The following is a 19,083-nucleotide window of genomic DNA, read 5'->3' on the forward strand; positions in this document are numbered from 1 at the left end:
GTTTGACACCTCCATATTCCTGTACCAGTTTGACAGGAGCCTCACATCACTATTATGTGCTGCTAACATTTATCTGGTTGGATTGGCTGCTGATCTATTCCATCCAAATCAAACTGGACCAAACATGCAGTTTGTGGCTTAGGTAAAATTGTCTATGGTCTAATGCTATAGCAACAGGATGATCTGAAGTGTCCTGCTTCTCATTGTGTCCCATATTTAAAGAATGATTACAATAGGTACTCTTGGGAAAGACATCGATAAACTTATAGTAGCTTTTACAAGTGCACAAGTTGAAGGCATATAGAAGACATGTGTAAATACATCTGATTGTGATAAATTAATATTTTACATTGACTTAAATCAGCTCTACCATCTCAGCCTTGACTGACTGTCAGCTCCATTGATGATCTGTTTAATGTTGATATCATATTTTATGGTACAATCTCTCATTCAGCCCTTTAGTGGAATCATTACATCACTGAGTAGGTTGGTCACATATGAAGGGGCTCATTTCACAAACCAGATTGAATAAATGACCAGATTGTGATGTAAAATTCTCCTTACCAGTTTGTGTTTGATTGAAAAAGTCCTGACTTCACTCTGGAAGTTCCTTAAAAAAATAAATTAAATTAATGGGAAATTGTACAATTAAATTTGCGTCTCTGGGGACTACATAGTATGGGGTTCACACTGTATAGACCGAGAACATAGAAAAGATGTGAAGCATAAGCTGTAGATGAAGGAAACACTATGCTGTATCACACATTGCTCCTAACAGAATCATTTATTGCAGGGTCCTTTATTATATGTATAGTCAGTGACTAATAATATAGGACAGATACTATATAAAGCAATCTCAGGACAAACTGCTATTTATGATCAGCTAAATAAATTTTTCTTTCCCAGCAAAATTAAAGGACCAGTAAACCCATAAACTGAAAATGTCGGCATTATTTTCAGTGCTTACTAGGATGCACTATATATCCCAGCCTCCATTGTACATTTCCACTTGTAGCTTAAACAGACCTTTAATAAGGATCATTGATCCCTATAATGATCACAAGGTTAATTAATAGAGCCAACATAGGGTGAATGCTCCATAGAGCATAGATGCAGCTTACAGTATTTATTCTATATATGTTCTGTCACATATATGGTATAAATATACTTTACTGAATGTAACATAGCTCAAGCTGGACACCCTTGTATGTATTCCAGAAATAAGTGTTTGTTATCCTGAAATAGCAAGAAAAAAATGTATAACAAAATCCCCTGTACAAAAATAATCTACATCCTTAATGTTACTGACACAATTATGTGTAATACAGATGATGATTTGGTATAAGAAATAGATACCTGCGTTACCTTATCTGACATGATCTTGCTGCATGTACAGCCAGATGTTTGGTTGTATTAGATATACTAATTATGAGACATATTTATATCCTTATACCAGAACCTCAGGGGAGAATCTCCCAATATCCCTGAATAGTTTAGTTATTGTCAGTAGACTGATTAGTGTTTTTCATCCATTCTCTAGAACTCTTATTATTAATGTAACTGTTGGAATTATTTTAGAACCTGTAGTAGTTTGTACCTGTATAATATACATTAATTATGTAAGAAGTTATCCCAAATCAAAATCATCATTGAGTCCTTATGGTGGTAGAGTTTTCATCAGTGGTTGAAGTGGAAATTTTGAAGTGGTGGTAAGGAAAATGTAATTGAGCAGTGTGTTATAATGAAGGCAGTAGTACAAGAGATGGTATGACGTTCCACCATATATAAGCCCACTTCCATCACTGGTTTACATTCTATAAATCCGTTTGCTTTCCTCTGTATAAATATGTAGCTGTGTAATCCCCAACCCTCCAAAGTGTCTTAACATGTTTCATTCTTAAAAAAGCATATGGCAGAATGATCCTGATTGTACTTCAGTTGGAAATGGTTGAGTATACTATTGGCAGTAACCTCTTCTCTTAAGGGTTCAGATACCCTGACTTTAAATTTCATTATAATTTGGCCAATATACAGTCATGTCCAAACGTTGAGACTGACACAAGTATTGGTTTTCACAAAGTTTGCTGCTTCAGTGTTCTTGACATTTTTTTCAGATGTTACTATGGTATACTGAAGTAAAATTACAAGCATTTCATTAGTGTCAAAGGCTTTTATTGACAATTACATTAAGTTTATGCAAAGAGTCAATATTTGCAGTGTTGATCCTTCTTTTTGAAGACCTTTGCAATTCGCCCTGGCATGCTGTCAATCAACTTCTGAGCCACATACTGACTGATGGCCACCCATTCTTGCCTAATCAATGCTTGGGGTTTGTCAGAATTTGAGGATTGAACACAAGTTATCACTGGGATTAAGGTCTGGGGAATTTTTAAGCCATGGACCCAAAATTTAGATGTTTTGATCCCCAAGCCACTTAGTTATCACTTTTGCCTTATGGCAAGTGCTCCATCATGTTGGAAAAGGTATTGTTTGTCCCCAAACTGTTCTTGGATGTTTGGGAGAAGTTGCTCCTGGAGGATGTTTTGGTACCATTCTTTATTCATGGCTGTGGTCTTAGGCAAAATTGTGAGTGAGCCCACTCCCTTGGCTGATAAGGAACCCCACAAATGAATGGTCTCAGGATGCTTTACTTTTGACATGACACAGGACTGATGGCAGCCAGTGCAGGATTAAGGGAATGGAGGCCCCTGGGCTAAGGGGCCTCCATTCCCCCGTGAGGCCCCCAATGTGAACTGCCTGCCGCCCCCTGTGAGGCCCCCCCAAGCGCTTACATGTAACTGCAGTCCTCCTTTCACGGCGCACTGTAAACTCCTTACTGAGGAGATCTCACAAGATCTCCTCAGTTAGGAGTTTACAGCGCTGCAGAAGAAGGACTGCAGTGAAAGTGCTCAGCAGCATTGATCGGGCTGGGGGGCACCCCCACCCCCAGACCGATCAATAATGCTGCTGAGGACTTTGAAGGGCCCCCCTGGATGCCCGAGGCCCCTGGGCTATAGCCCAGTTAGACCTCGGACTAATCTGGCCCTGATGGTAGCACTTACCTTTCCTTCTCCAGACACATGTTTTTCCAGATACCCCAAACAATCTGAAAGGGGATCCATCAGACAAAATGACTTTGCCCCAGTCCAATCCCTGTACCTTTTGCAGAATATCAGTCTGTCCCTGATGTTTTTCCTTGAGAAGTGGCTTGTTTGCTGGCACCACACCACTGCTGATCATCCCCTCCTTTTGCACACCCTTTCTTCTCTCAGCCTCTGTCCTCGCTTGGTTCTCCTCCTACTTCACCAACCGCTCCTTCTCTGGATCCATTTCTGGTTCCTCCTCCCCCTTCTGCTTTCCCTGTAGGAGTTCCTCAGGGCTCAGTTCTTGCAGCTCTACTCTTCTCACTGTACACTACTACCTCCCTGTGTGATCTCATTGCCTCTTTACACTTATCTCAAATCTCTCAGCATGATTAACAGTTTCCTCAGACTCTCAAACCAGCTGCCTTTGTATCATACTTGCTTCTGCCCTTTGTTTTGATCAACCTATGCAATTTCTCTTCAAGTCCTGTTACCACAACACCGAAATGGTGGCACGATACAGTTCTTACCCAAGATGCTACCAAAACTCATTCTCTTATCGCCCACCTTGACTATTGCAACCTCATGTTCTATCATTTCCCTCACCAATCTACTCCTACTTCAATCCATCTTAAATGCCTCAGTAAAGCCTGTTTCCTTTCTCACCACTCCACATCTGCCACACCTCTTCCTACACTGACTTCCCATGTCCTCCTGAATCCAATTCAAATTATGCACCCTTATCTACAACACAACCCCTTCATACATCTCAAATCTCATTAAAATACACTCTCGCCCTCTTAGATCTACTGGCCTGCATTTCACCTTATCTATGGTAACCACCTCTCACTCTCATCAACAAGACTCATGCTGCTCCCCACTCCAGAAATTCCTTGCAACAACCATTTAATGCAGATGCAGTGTTCCACCTATACAGATCTATACTACTCCTCAGAGGTTGGGTTTGAATTCCATTCAGAACACCTAAGGCCAAAATAGAAACATTTTGCTGTCAATGAAAATTATAATTTTCCAGTATAGTTTTCTGGCTTCTTCCAAAAACACCATTCAGGTGTGAGGAACTTTGCACTGCCTTTTTAATGTAGCATAAAATAAAAATAGATATTTCCATTAAAGACCCAAGCTGAATGTGGCCTAAAATAAGTACCACCGCTAAATTAAAGTTCTTCACAAAAATGATCAAAATGTCTGAGAAAAGTAGAAGAGCAAATAAAAGTTGTATATGGTATCCTCATTTAACATACATTTCACACTCACATAATGTGACATCTAGAATCAAAACCAACAGATGCAATATCAGTGAAAATACTTTAGATTTCAGTCTCACACTCCAGGGAATAAGCTGTATGAGCATGAACAAAACATGTGGATGATGTCATTGACTAGCCACATTTTCCAATAGCCCAAATGACACCTAAACATTCATCAGATGTTGCCTTGTTTTCACATGCTGCAATTTGAGAGAACACATCACCAGTCAGGAACATGACATTTACTGTACAGTGCTTTGTAATATGGTATACATAAGAAACAACTGCCTCTTGGATTCAGAGTCAGTCTGACTTTGAATGGCAGATATCACAATCCTAACAGTGAATGATGAAGTGTAATCATCATTTATACAACGCCACTGATTCTGCAGTGTTGTACAGAGAACTCATTCACATCAGTCTCTGCCCCATTGGAGCTTACAGTCTAAATTCTCTAACACACAGAGAGACTAGGGTCAATTTTGATAGTAGTCAATTAACCTACTAGTATGTTTTTGGAGTGTGGGAGGAAACTGGAGCACCTGGAGGAAACCCACACAAACACGGGGAGAACATACAAACTCCACACAGATTAAGGCCATGGTTGGGAATTGAACTCATGACCCCAGCGCTGTGAGGCAGAAGTGCAAACCACCGTGTACAGTGAGTCTATAAAACGGAAGTAGATCTAGATATATCAGCCAAGCATGTAGCCAATCCAGACAATGGCCACTCACTTACATATCATAGGATTTTTGTAACACTTATCCCCTACCTTTCCAATTAATCTTGCAGCAGTATGTGTGCTTTGTGTACCCCAACAGCCATTTTTCTTGTTGAGTTTATTTTAATGCAGTCTATTCATTGAGAACCAGTGACATCATTGAGGTATTTGAGTGGACACACTCAAGGCTATAAGTTCATCCCTCAAGACATCTGTCAATAGTAATGTGCACCTGCCCAACATATTTAGGGTTTGTTTAATAAGCCATTTCTAGTATGGGGTACATGTACCCAAGTCCATAGCTATTAAATTATGACTCTGCAAAATAATTTTTAAGCTGGTAAGCTAACATTAGATGGTGCCTTCATTACCATGATAAGATCAGAGAAGAGATATTTAACCAATGCCCTAGACCCATTGTATTCTTGCCAAGCTGGTAACATGTAGGCTGATTCTTACTCTTGGAATCAAGGGCAGGATTAGTGTCCACACATGTGGATAAAATTATATACATTGGATATCTAGGGGGTCAATTAGATGGTCAGAAGAGGACAGAGGTGATTAGCCAACTACATTTAGAAAATGTTGCTTGTTCTCTGAACATTTGGTCTATCAGCTGTAGACACCAATTGCTGGATACTGTTACAGTGATTAAGTCAACACTGCATTAGAGTAGTGCAACAACCTGTGTAGCTGGTTTTGAACCGATCAGATACCATATGGACCCAACAGAGGTTTTTATAAAGCTTTTTATTTCTCTACAACCAGTACATTAGCCCGTCTCTTCAGAACATGTTTTACAGTCAGAATAAAACAGCCAACTACAACAACCAGACTGACTGAAACAATGGTCACCAACACCCACAGTTCTATGTGTTCAGACTCAGCTGTTGCTCTGGAAGCCTGGACAGGTTCTGCTCCAACCACCAGTAGAGGACCCAATGTTGCCAATCCATGTTCTTCTGTAGAAGAGCCTACAGGAAAGAATAGAATTTAAGACACATCCCGATTCATTTCTCACTACTGATTATGAAGGAATGGGATCAAAGTGAGTGTAGTAGATACAGTGGCACAATGTTAAGGCCACAACATGTATAAGCTAGAGCTTAACACAGATCCAGACCTTGAAGGAAATTCTCTTGATAGTGTGCTTAATCATTGTGGAAGTCCTACAAGTATTCACTTTCTAGAGAGTGCCAAAATCCTACTTCGTTATAGTCACCTAACCTTTTACTGCAGACCTAGCAAATGTCCTGCAATACAGGACTGCCGGGGATTACATAGACCCAAGCCACACATTGCCTTCTGGAAAAGCTATTAGTCAGAAGTCTTAAGGTATATCCAAATGTGCTTTTTTGAACTTATGCTTCAGTTTGTCATGTTAAAGATTAGGGAACATCTGAAGAGATGTTCAACATCTGCTCACTGTACAGTAACTGCCCTCATAATTGACCACACAGCCATATAATCCAGCTAAAATCAACAGGCCTAAAAGCAGCCTCAAAGCACCATTATTCCTCAATGAGGGTAAATGTCAGGACTGTTACTAGCCTGCATGTGCCATCTTTCCAAACTACAGAGCCCAACCATGGTGGAAGTGATCCAGACAGTACTTCTGTCAAAGCAGTAGGATTGGTTGATGTGTGATCAGCTTTAGGCAGTCTGCAGGGCAGAGGAAGAGCTCCCAATGGCTGACAGGTTTTTAATAAAATACTGAAGCTGACCTAGGACAGTATAGAGGTTCATTCCTCAAGCTAGTCCCTTAAGTCTGCTAAAACCATCTGCACTGGTCATCCCTTTCATCCACCTACACAAACAAAGCAGAGTCTAATTCAGTAGTGGGCAGTCTGCAAGCCTTCACCTGTGGTGTTCCAGCAGGCTAATCCTGGTCTTAGGGTTACAAGGTCAGCCAGCTTCACATCACAACCTCCGCACAATGAAGAAGGTATGTCTGGAGTAGGGAATGTACTGTGACCTTCATGTTACCCTTTACCTCATTTATGTTGCCCCACCATTGTCTAAATGCCAACATTGAAGTTTAGGTAATATTACATTCTGTGCAGCCATTTATCCTATATAATGCAAACTCATCCATTATAAATAGGTTAAACATGGGGCATAATATCCCTTCTCCTGACTACTCCCAGTGCCAAGAGTGACGTAGGATCTTCTACTTAGTTTAATATGTTAACTTGATGTAGGCAGTTTTTTTAAATCTCAAGCATAAGGTTTGGAACTCACTGGCTGCAATTTCTCTTTTGCCAATTAGTCTCCCACCAGATACAATTCTCCTGCTCTGACCAGCGGCACAGTTCCCAGAGTCACAGCATTGGCAGATTGCATTGGAGCCCTCCACAGGAAACCAGCTATAGGGGATAGAGAGATCAATTATAGTGAGAATATTCACAATACTTCAAAAGCTCCTGGCCAAAATGGTGTTCTAATGAACCAGTTTAAATATATCCTGTTTATACAGAGAAATATTTGTTCAGACAGCAATCTATGAGAACAGCATCCATCAGTCAACCAAAACCAGCAACACCCGTGAGGCATTAGCACATTATGATGGGCTGTGTATTGGTTAAGATAGAGAAGCTACTGGAGGACATTCACACCTGCTAGAAGTTTTCCTGTAGGAACAGGCCTTGTTCATGGGATCAGGGGTCTGGTTAACAGCAGCAGCTTTTAGATAACAAGTGATGTAGACCTAGGAGATTTGAATTGGACAAAAGGAAAGACATAAGGTCTAAATATAAAGGCACTACAATGGAATAGGCACACTCTTGTACACAAATATAACCTGAATAAAGTCAATTCTCACCACAGAAACATCTGTCCCAATGAAGCGGAAAGCATCAACCGTAAACTGGAGCTTGTCTGACTGGGGTCTTGGGGATATGAAGGCAGAAGAGGAATCTTCTTGCTTACCATCCAGCAGGCACCTGTAGAACAAGTTGGTTAGACTCCTGGCTAAATCTATTACATCAACCTGAACATTATGGTGCATGACATACCCATTGGAAGCAATGATCTCATAACGAGGGTTGGAGTTCACATCAGGAGACACAGTGGCCACACAGCGATCAATGAAGAGAATCATAGGGACATGATTCTGAGTGTCCACAGTGGCCTCTATAGAGAACATGTCCCCCAGCTGGAAGACAGATGAAGATCTGGGAGCACTCCAGTCATCTGTAAAGTAAACAGAAGATTAGGAGAACTAGACCCAACACCATCTACCCCCAACTCCACTTACCAGTCATTAGTTGCAAGGAGAAGGACAACCTCTCTTCTGAGGACACCGTTGTACTGAATGGAACCCATGTTGGCTTGATGGCGTTACTGCTCACATTACCATGTCTACATAGAATTAAACCCATCAACAGGTGTAATATATTATAGGCAAATGAAAACAGAAATACCATACTAAACCTTTTAGTCAAATAAGAATGAAGAAATAAACACTCAGGTCTGTTTTAGTCAGTTACAGCACATTTCTTCAAGTAGGACATAATGTGTATGAAGGTGAAGTCTATATACTCGAAAGTTAGAAGTAAATTTAGGTAGTGCATCTTAAGACAGCATTTTATGTTACAGAATTTTTGTTGGCAATCATACACTGCAAGCAAACAAAGAAATGCTTAGGTGAAAGCCAAAATTATGGTTCTTTGATGGCCAGGTCTTTTCTGGAAGATGCATGGTGCTGCTGAGGCTAACTGTTCATAATTACATTTCATTCCAGCTTTGAGTGTTCAGGGAGGTGGATGGTGGGGAGGGAACAAACTACAAATCATGATTGGCATTTGCTCAGCACCCTGTTCTGCCAGTTGAGTATTGTCAGCATAGCTGGCAGGAGTCAGATGTCTTCTCTCCTAATAAGCAGTATAGAGACATTTATTCTGGAGGATTTTGTTAGAGATAGACCATTAGCCACTTGTCTTTCCTACTGAAAAATATTGTCAGAGCCAACAGAAAGTTTTCCACCTTCAAATCAATAGGTTACAGCTCCATTTTACCAGCAAAAGATAACCAGTTACCACAGTGAGGGCTCCTAGGTTAGTACAGGAGGGTTGGTGTACAATTCTTGGAGGAGGAAAGTCATTTTGCATAAGAGCTCTAGAAGATCTTTGTTTAGATCCAACTACTTTGATACCTTTGTACCTTATCCTGAGCATGTCAAGGTTTTTAAAAAAAAAACCTCAGACAGAAGACTACTAGTTGCAAAACCAGAATGTATGGGAGCCCCATCTTAAAGTTAGTGCCCTAAAGAGAACCTAAGGAATGGTTTCAGCCAAGACTCTTGTGTTTCCTGCAGGAGGTCAGTTTGTCACTGGGAACCAGTCATGCAGTAAAGTTAAAAAAGTTATTCTTAAAATAAAGGATTAAGCATGGGTGGCAGGGTACCAGAATCTGGAATCAGTATAAACTTACCGGGGGTAGAAACACTGGATGGGAACCACAGCAGGGTTGGTCCTGGTGATGGGGACACCTCTGGGAGATGTTGGACTGTATACCAGATTGGTTATGTAGATCAGCCAATCTGGAGTCATCTGTAGATACAGGGACAAATACTATAAAGAATGCATTTAGAGATTTCTATTCTTACAACAGACTATTGTGGCCACTTGGCTGATGTGATGGAATGCTAAAATGAGCAAGTTTAAGGGGCAATTGAATGGCTTATACAACCTAGAAGTCGGACAAGGGAAGATTTCCCGCTCTCTGGAGAGACACCACATGAAAAAACAAGACATTAATGGAGGTGTAGACAACTTTTGCTTTAGGCTATTAACCCCTTTTCAGAAGTGGGGTCTGGCAACATATGCTTCTGGGGCACGAGAAAATAGTTCACTTTAAACTCAAAGTCACCACCCCTTACATAGGACATTCACATATGGAAAGGACAGTGGGGCCCACTCATAAGACCATAGTTCTTAGGCAACCATGAGAAAACCATTAAACAGTCATGAGGGCTGAATGTAACCTACATCTTTCCATATGGAGAGCAGAAGACTGCTGTGTGCCTAGGACTTTTCCTTATTGGAAACGGACTTTACTGCACGCGATATCAACCTTCACGTCGACCATATAAAGGTTTGCTCATAGCAGGGTGCCCTGCTTCAGAGGAAAATAAACCTGTGAGGAAGTTGAGTTTCTGCCCCATGCCAGAATCCCTGTGCAGTTGTGGGGTTTAGGATTAAATAAAGACACTACAAGCATTGTATTTGGGTGACAGACTAAGATTGATAGAGTATGTTGCCAATGCAATTGATTATTGTCTGTAAAGTGTTAAAAGCGTTTGTTTTTAAAGATATAATCCACCATACAGTGGTAAGGACTACCCTGGCACACTGAGATGTCATACATGTAACCAAGCCTGGATTCTTTCCTGGTGGTACATTACACTGGCCAGTAGGAATAGGAGGCACAGGAAGCCCAAGCCAGCAATTGTAAAGCAAGACTTCAGGCAGGTTTCTGGACAAGTGTCATAGGACACCTCTGTAGGGTGATCTGCAGCACATCTTTGGGAACCTTCAATAATTATATCCTATATGGCCCACTGATAATGAGCACCTCTCAGCCAGTGCAGGGCCCTTCTAGTCAGGGCCATCCTACCAATATGGCCCCCAGGCAAAGCAGTGCACTGGGGCCCCTACCTACACAACTACTCACAGGAATAAAAATGTAAATTTTCAATAAAATTAAGTTTATATTTATAGTTACCTGCAAAAAAAACAAGTGTTTAAACATTAAAAAAAAAACCATGCTGTACTACAGAGATTAATCCACGCAATTTTGTTTTACAATATCTTGCCAAATTAAAGAAAATATCCAACAATGCTAAATTATTACAATAATCACCAAATCAGTACAACTCTTACCTTGCTGCTGTACCCAGGGAAGGAGGTTTCAAAGAGCTACATATAGGGGTATATTTACTAAACTGCAGGTTTGAGAAATTGGAGAGGTTGCCTATAGCAACCAATCAGATTCTAGCTGTCATTTTGTAGATTGTACTAAACAAATGACAACTTAAATCTGACTGGTTGCTATAGGCAACATCTCCACTTTTTCAAACCCACAGTTTAGTAAATCCAGCCCATATTCTTCACAATCACTGTGGAAGGAACTGTTGAAGTGGGGATAAAATAATTCATAAATGCCCAACATTCCCATACCACCACTCCACATGCCATCAAACCTAACTAAATGCCCCTTGCATGCCCAGCAGCTCTCTCTTTATGCCACATCAGCTGTTTTTGTTCCCCTTCATGTCTCCCTTATTTCACACACTCTGCACTCCATTATGCTTTTGTTTGTCCCCCTCCATCATGCTTCTGGCCACACCCAACATTCAGTGAGAGCACAGCACAGAGGAGGGGGGGGGGGAGAACAGTGAGGGAGCCAGATCACAAAAAGTTTCTCAGCGCCCTGTCTATGGGGCCCCCTTGCCTGAGAAGACCCCAGGCAGTTGCCCAGCATGCCCAATTGGAAAGACATCCCTAGATTGGATTTGCATTTACCACAACAGCATCTGCAGACACATTATGGAACATATACAAGCATCAGGGAGGTCATTCCATTGTTTGCTGTGCACTTTGCATATTGTTTGGAGCAAGCAGCGTTATCTAACCTGCAAGAAGTGGACACAAGTAAAACCACAAGTGTGCAGATATTAGGAGCAGCTAGCATACAGAACTGTAGGGATTTTAACACCACTGGGCTGTATGAAGCAAAAAATAATAATTAAAAATACAAGTTTATTTACAGCTCTGCCACCTTGTGCCAAGGAGAGACATTGTTACAAGGCAAAAGATAAACCATATCGGCTGCTTGCTATGTTTTGTTGTAATCAAGAAAGGAGAACCCTAAATGCAATAGATGTAGATTTCTTGGGAGTGATCCATGACTTATGAGAACAGACTATGAATTAGAGGCCAAAGCCTCCACTAGCTACTGAGGGACTGACAGGCTATAAATTGGCTCATCCCCAAAAAAGGGCCACCCCAATGTGGTTTCAGGGATATCTTCATAGGGCAAGTGTGGAATATGTATCAATTGTACAGTTAAACATACCTGTAAGCTGTTCCCACATTCTTGGAGACCATTTTCAAAGACCACACTGGTAACTGTGCTCTGGGGGCCAGGCTTGCAGGACTGGGGACCTAGGGTTAGATCAGAGGCTTTCACCAGCTTCCCATTCCCATAGAGGTCTCTGGCCACAGTCACCACCATCTTGTCCTCTCCACACTGCACACTGATAGGAGAGTCCTGGGGTGGCTGCAGCTGTCTAGACTGAGCAGCTCCCCCATCATACCTAACAGAGGGGCCCCATCCTGACACAGGCCGAGCAGCCCCCACATGAGACCCTCTAGGGGAGCCCCACTGAGGTGCAGAGGGCTGGTAATTCCTCCACCAAGTGTCAGACTGGCGCTTAACCAAGGAATGCTCCCCAGCACCGCCAAATCCTGATCCATAAACCAGAGCCGCCAACAGCAGCCAACTCCACCTCACCCACAGCCCCATTCTGACTGCAGGACAAACAGCACAAGGACAGGAGTGGTGAGATCAGCCCTTTATACCCCTCCCATCAGCTGCTAATACCTCCACCTGGGGCAGATAATGATCACACTCACCTGAGCACTTCTCTGACCACACACAGCCATCTAATGAGGACACCATAACAATACAGATATGACACAAGGGCAGGTAACCTTCAGCTGACATTATGGGACTTTTAGTTCCACAACAGCTGCTGAGCAAACTATTACCTATATCTGCTCTATAGCAAAGAAATAACCCTAAATATTTAAATCTTCAACTTCCCAAGTAACATTTCTCTCTGTAGTGTTATAGGATGAAGAATATGAACCTGACACACATGTAAGACACAGGTTACATGTATGTATTACAAGTAGGCGACATACATTCTACATGCTGGCTGCTGGTACTAACAATGTTACAGCATCTGATCTAATAGGAACTAAGCAGCTTGTGTGTTGTACTTGTCTGGTGTAAGCGCTGACCTGTCTCCCCATCTATAGGTTGTCCTCCCCGGCCACATCCGCACTGACGCTGTCCTCAGGTGTGCAGGAAGGAAGGAGCAGGTGGAGGGGGACATATGATGTTTTCATGTTACCACGTCTAGGAGTGTGGAAAATGTATAATGTACTGGGAGATTTGTAAAGATAAAGGCTCATAGTAATTTGTATATAGGACGCTGTTCTATTGGATGGGGTTGCATTATATACAGCACGGTGGCTCAGTGGTTAGCACTTCTGCCTCAGAGACCTGGGGTCATGAGTTCAATTCCCAACCATGGCCTTATCTGTGTGGAGCTTGTATGTTCTCCCAGTGTTTACGTGGGTTTCCCCTGGATGCTCTGGTTTCCTCCCACACTGCAAAAACATACTGGTAGGTTAATTGGCTGCTATCAAAATTGACCCTAGTGTCTGTGTGTATATTAGGGAATTTAGACTGTAAGCCCCAATGGGGCAGGACTGATGTGAATGAGTTCTCTGTACAGCGCTGCAGAATCAGTGGCGCTATATAAATAAATGGTGGTGATGATGATATAGGTGTCTTAGGAACTTATGTGAAGCTTTAACGTGCTTTAAATATGCTCCAACAATACCAGTCTGGATGTATTCTTAGAGAGGTTTCCACGTTGAATATATATTCCTAATCCACTGTTCATTGTAATATTACTGTTGTGTGTGTTTTTTAACAGCATTTTTTTTATGTGGCACCACAGGTCCTAGGACATGCTGACGATTGTAGTTCTGCAAGAGCAAACATGCTTTGGCAGCTATGGGTATGCTGGCACTTGTAGTTCTACATACACCAGCAAATCACATATAGAAATACTGATGTATTACATTTATTCTTTGCAAAGGGGACCCCATGCTGTTTGTCTCTATGCAAATGCCACAGTTAGCCCAGGCTATGCATAGGCAAACCGAGGGGGGGTTTCCTAGTACCTGGAAACTCTCCTCCATGCCTGGGGCACTGTCTAATTGAGGTGGCTGGACCCTGCCTCCGCTTCACACATCTCTGCTTGAAAAGGGAGAGCTTTGTGCACCTAACGGTAGTGCACGCAGCATTGCCCATGTATATTATGGGGATAGGAAGAGTTGGAGAGCAGCCAAGCACTATCTAAAATTATAGCCACGCCCCCATGCATGCTGGTCACGCCCACTGGCTGCGTGGTGTGGAAACCCCCCTGTACAAATCCTGCGTTTGCCCCTGCTATGAGCGCATAGATCACTTTTTGGGGCTTGGATCATTTTTGTCCCTTAATGTATTCACTTTTTTTAACAACAAAAACCCATTCATCATAATTTATTCCTGTAATTTTGTCTCAAATGTGTCCAGCTGTAAATGAGCATTTAAATGTTTATCATGACCCCTTTTGATTAGTCTCTAAGTTTTTAGTATAGCATAAAAGTCATCGTCAGCTGACATTAAGCATTAGAGTTTTCTTAATTCAGACAGGTACATTTAAAAATAAACAATAGCCATATGGCACAATCAAATATAAATAGTAACAGTTGGGGTATTTTGTACACAATCACACTTACAATGCCCCCCTTTCACCCTACACATGTGGGAGAGCACATGTCCCTTCTGTTTCCATTACAGTGGCTAAGTGGTTAGTATTTCTGCCTTACAGCACTGGGGTCATGAGTTCGATTCCCATCCATGACCTTATCTGCGAGGAGTTTGTATGTTCTCCCTGTGTTTGCGTGGGTTTCCTCCCACACTCCAAAAAACATACTAATAGGTTAATTGGCTGCTAACAAATTGACCCTAGTCTCTCTCTCTCTCTGTCTGTCTGTGTGTGTATGTATATTAGGGAATTTAAACTGTAAGCTCCAATAGGGCAGGGACTGATGTGAGTGAGTTCTCTGTACAGTGCTGCGGAATAAATAAATGTTGATGATGATGATGATTAGTTGCATGGATCAAACCCCTTCTCTTACCACACATCCTGCAGACTATTTTATTCTGCTTAGAAATTTCGGAACAATCAGATGCATAAACATACTGGGCTTGAGTCATTACGGCACGCATACTTGGTGCATCGTACATCCCCATACAACTGCACATAACCGTACTCGGCATACTTCCGAAATCAACACAGCACGGATCGTCACATATGCCGCTTAATGACTTTAGGAGTAACAGCATTTACATTACGTGCATACTGGCGTGCCGTGTAGATCCACCTGTATTACTGCATTATTCGTCCTCTAGGTGTTTCCCGGACCTACATACGGCAGCGAACCCCATGCATTTGAACGGAATGGGAACCTTTGCATTGATTTCTCAAGCGTTTGTTCATTATCAGTGGCGCACGCAGGGGGGGTTTCTGAGTCTCTAGCAAACCCCCCCCTGCGCTAACTACGTGGCCACTGTCCTATACAGCAGCCGCGGCGCTGTCAGAGAAGCGTCCGCGGCGGTGCTGTATTGTATACAGCACCACCGCAGACGCTTCTTAGACAGCGCCGCGGCTGCTGTATAGGACAGCGCTGGCGAAACGGAGCTGTTGCGCATGCGCGGGCGCTCTCTCTCGTGTTTTTTTTTTTTTTCGGTCGTCGGGGAGAAACCTTCCCCGACAATCCTCCGTGCACCCCTGATTATTGACTATTTATTATTGTTTATTATTTAATAAACAATACAGGGATGTTGGATGACATATTCTACAGTGAGGGTAGTGTAGTGGTGGGTCTAATTTACATTAAAATATATTTCCCCATTTTTTTTTATGTTACTTTGTTCGGATATCCAGTGGCCTCTGGGTATCAGAGCATGCTGGCACTTGTGAATCCCAAAGTGTCAACATCCCCATTTCCCTGACAACCTTGAATAGGTGCTTGTTGTTACTACAATTGCCAAACTTAGGCACTAGGCCTGTCACTGATTGGAGGTTTGCCCCCTATAATTGAGAGACCGTGCCCGATCTGTTCCTCCATCGCCCTATAACCCACTGCTGGACATAATTAAATCACTGTTACCCCTCTCACCCACCACCCAGGGGTGTGGGACGAGTCCTGGTGCTGTCAGCATGGAGCTGGGTACAGATTGTGGGGGGTTGGGGGGGTTGAGTCCAGCATTTTTAATTTCACAAACCTTAATACCCATTTTTATAACATAAATCAAACACACACACACACACAAGTTTTTCAAACTAAATATACAATTTTATTTATAAAATAACCTAACATTTTTTTTTAGAAATTTCATTAAATATTATAATTTTTTTGTCTTTTTTTAAAATATATTTTTTGCATTTTTTTGTTTTGCTTTTTGATTTGCCGCTTTGGACGGGCAGCATCTTGGAGTGTGGGTGTGTTGTGGCGACATCAACTCCTCATCAGCTGCAAACAAGGAAATATAAATGTATAAAATGCACATTTAGTACATCGATGTGGTGAAATACTAGCTCTATGGGTGAAATTTAATACATTTTGCAAGCTCGGTAGAGTTAACAAATGGTATGTTAAGTGCTAAAAATTTACCCTAGGTTTTTGTTTTGCTGAACACAGTATTACAGTATATATAGTTGTATTTTGCTAGTTTGGCTGCATTTTTTGTTTTTTCATTTGAAATGTTCCCAATAATTCTAAGCAGAGTCTCACCTCCCAGGCTTCAATGTTCAAGCCAGCCACTGCTATACCGGTCAGCTCCACACAAAACAAGAAGTGGGGTGGGACAGGCTCCCCATTGGGGGTACTTAGAATGTCCTCTAGTATTGTAAATTATGACCATTCGAAGTGAAATTCACATGTCTACATATTTCTGTCCAAAAATTTTTTTTCCTGAAAAGTCCACTAAATTACAATAACCCTGTACTTATTTTTTTCCACTAGCAACTGTTTAGTTTGGCTGCTGAAGCGGACTGCTGACTTTGACAAACTGTGGCTATCTTCCAAGGCCTCTGCTGCCTCCTCCTCCTGGGCTGCCACCTCCTCTGGGGAAGCCACCTCATCCTCCTCTGGGAAAGCCACACCATCCTCCCACTGGGCCAACTGGTCATGTAGTCCCTCCTAATGGCGGTGGTCATGGCACCTTTGACTCTTTTCTCTCCTTCGCCCCCCACATTCAATCTCTAGCCCAATCCTGTCGCTTCCAACTCCGCAACATCGCCCGCATCCATCCCTTCCTTTCTCAGGATGCCACAAAACCATCATCCATGCTCTCATTATTTCCTGTCTTGATTACTGCAACCTTCTCCTCGCTGGCCTCCCCCTCTCCCGCCTCAGGTCTATATTCAATATGGCTGCGAGACTCATCTTCCTCTCCCATCGCTCCTCTTCTGACTCCCCTCTCTGCCTTGCCCTACACTGGATCCCCTTTCCCTACAGAATCGTTTTCAAACTGCTTACCCTGACCTACAAGCCACTCCACTGCTCCATACATCTCCAACCTCCTCTCCATTCACAATCAATCCTGTACCCTGCATTCAGCCAATGACTATCGCCTCTCCTCCACATTGATCACCTCATCCCACTCCACTATACAAGATTTCTCCTAGGCTGCCCCCTCCACTGGAATGACCTCCCACATCCCTCCTCCATCCAACTGTTCCCTAATTTGTGTGCCTTCAAACAAGGACTTAAAACTCATCTGTTCCTCAACTCATACCACCCTTACTCCTTATCTCCTCCCCTCTCATCCCCTGTCCTGCTCCTCTTTCGTCTGACTCCCCATTGTGCTTCCTGCCTGTTTATCCTCCCTTTAGGATGTAAGCTCTTATGAGCAGGGCCCTCTTTCCTCCTGTCTCTCTACCTTTTTTTCTCCTCCAACTCCACTATGCTAGCTATGTTTGGAGGAATTGAAGTACTAGCATTTATGTTCACTGCTCTGCACTGTATTACCCTGTATGGTCCACTGTCTGTTTTCTGTACGGTGCTGCAGAAATTTTGTGGCGCCATGTAAATAAAGATTAATAAAAAATCTTCCAAAAGTCTTCACCTGACTGCGTGCAGATGCACTCACACCTGCCTGCTGCCATTCCTGAGCAAGCTCTGCACTGGTGGTGCCCAGATCCCATGGCCAATGAAAAAGTTAATCAGCTTCCCTACTGCCAGAGTCAACACCTTCCTGCTAGGATTTGCATGTGATCACTTTTGCCAGTTACTGTTGGAGGTGTGCTCTTGCTAATCCTATGGGTTGTCTCAATGAGATAGGCCATCAACTGTCCAGTTTCATATTGCTGTTTACATGATAGCTTGTTGGTCCTGTTACTTTGGCTCCAATTGATTAAAGAGTCTCTGGCTCTATCTCATGGTGAGTTGAGTACCTATCCTGGAGAAAGCCCATATGCAACTTGATGTGGATGATATAAGGCCATTAAACAAGAAATGTTTCTGTAAGCATGTTTCCTAAGGGGAAAAGGTCTACGGTCACCACCAGAATGCTTTGTTCTATGCATGTCTGAAATGTTTTCGAAAAAGATATTTCCACTTATTTTGTGTACAATTATTGGTAGAGGACTATATGGATCGATACATACTGCACTATGTATTCTCTGTTATGAGTTTGTATTAAAATTTGTCCATTCAATAATGACTTTTGAAAGCTGGAAAATGAACTCTACCAAGAGTACCATCATCTCCTAAAGTGTATGTGAGCACTTGATGTACACATAGTCCTTTATACTTAACTTTTGGACTTAAAGGCGTTCCTTTCTATAGTACTAGGCTGCAAACAATATGAGCACCATAATCATTTATATATGTTTTTCCATTCTCACAGAAAGGCTCTGGGGCTCATCAAGTGCTCATATTTGCTTTTTGGACTGTGTACCATCAGCTAGTCTGCATATCTGCCTCAAGTGCTCATTTATACCAGAGACTGTTTGCTATTCTGAATCAGTGTCAAAGGGAATTCTCAATTATCTGACTGTGTACTGCCTGAGATCTTCGGCTACATTGTATCTCCATATTAGCCTGCATATCATTATTTCAGTAACGTGACTCATTGTTCCCAGTCTTCTGCT

At 42.3% G+C, this 19,083-nt stretch overlaps 1 protein-coding gene across 1 annotated transcript; it reads right to left on the minus strand.

The window, feature by feature from the left end:
- Nucleotides 1-5,812: 5,812 nt before the first annotated feature.
- Nucleotides 5,813-12,605, minus strand: LOC142149695 (zona pellucida sperm-binding protein 3-like). Its single transcript, XM_075205005.1, has 8 exons — nt 12,156-12,605; nt 9,510-9,628; nt 8,335-8,438; nt 8,093-8,270; nt 7,900-8,020; nt 7,694-7,785; nt 7,320-7,444; nt 5,813-6,052 (listed from the first exon to the last, which is right to left on the minus strand). The coding sequence occupies exons 1-8, from the start codon at nt 12,603-12,605 to the stop codon at nt 5,829-5,831; spliced, it is 1,413 nt and encodes a 470-aa protein (XP_075061106.1). The 3' UTR covers nt 5,813-5,828.
- Between the last annotated feature and the right edge of the window lie 6,478 nt (nt 12,606-19,083).

Source organism: Mixophyes fleayi, chromosome 4 (genome assembly GCF_038048845.1).
Source record: "Mixophyes fleayi isolate aMixFle1 chromosome 4, aMixFle1.hap1, whole genome shotgun sequence".
NCBI classification, from domain to species: Eukaryota; Metazoa; Chordata; class Amphibia; order Anura; family Limnodynastidae; genus Mixophyes; species Mixophyes fleayi.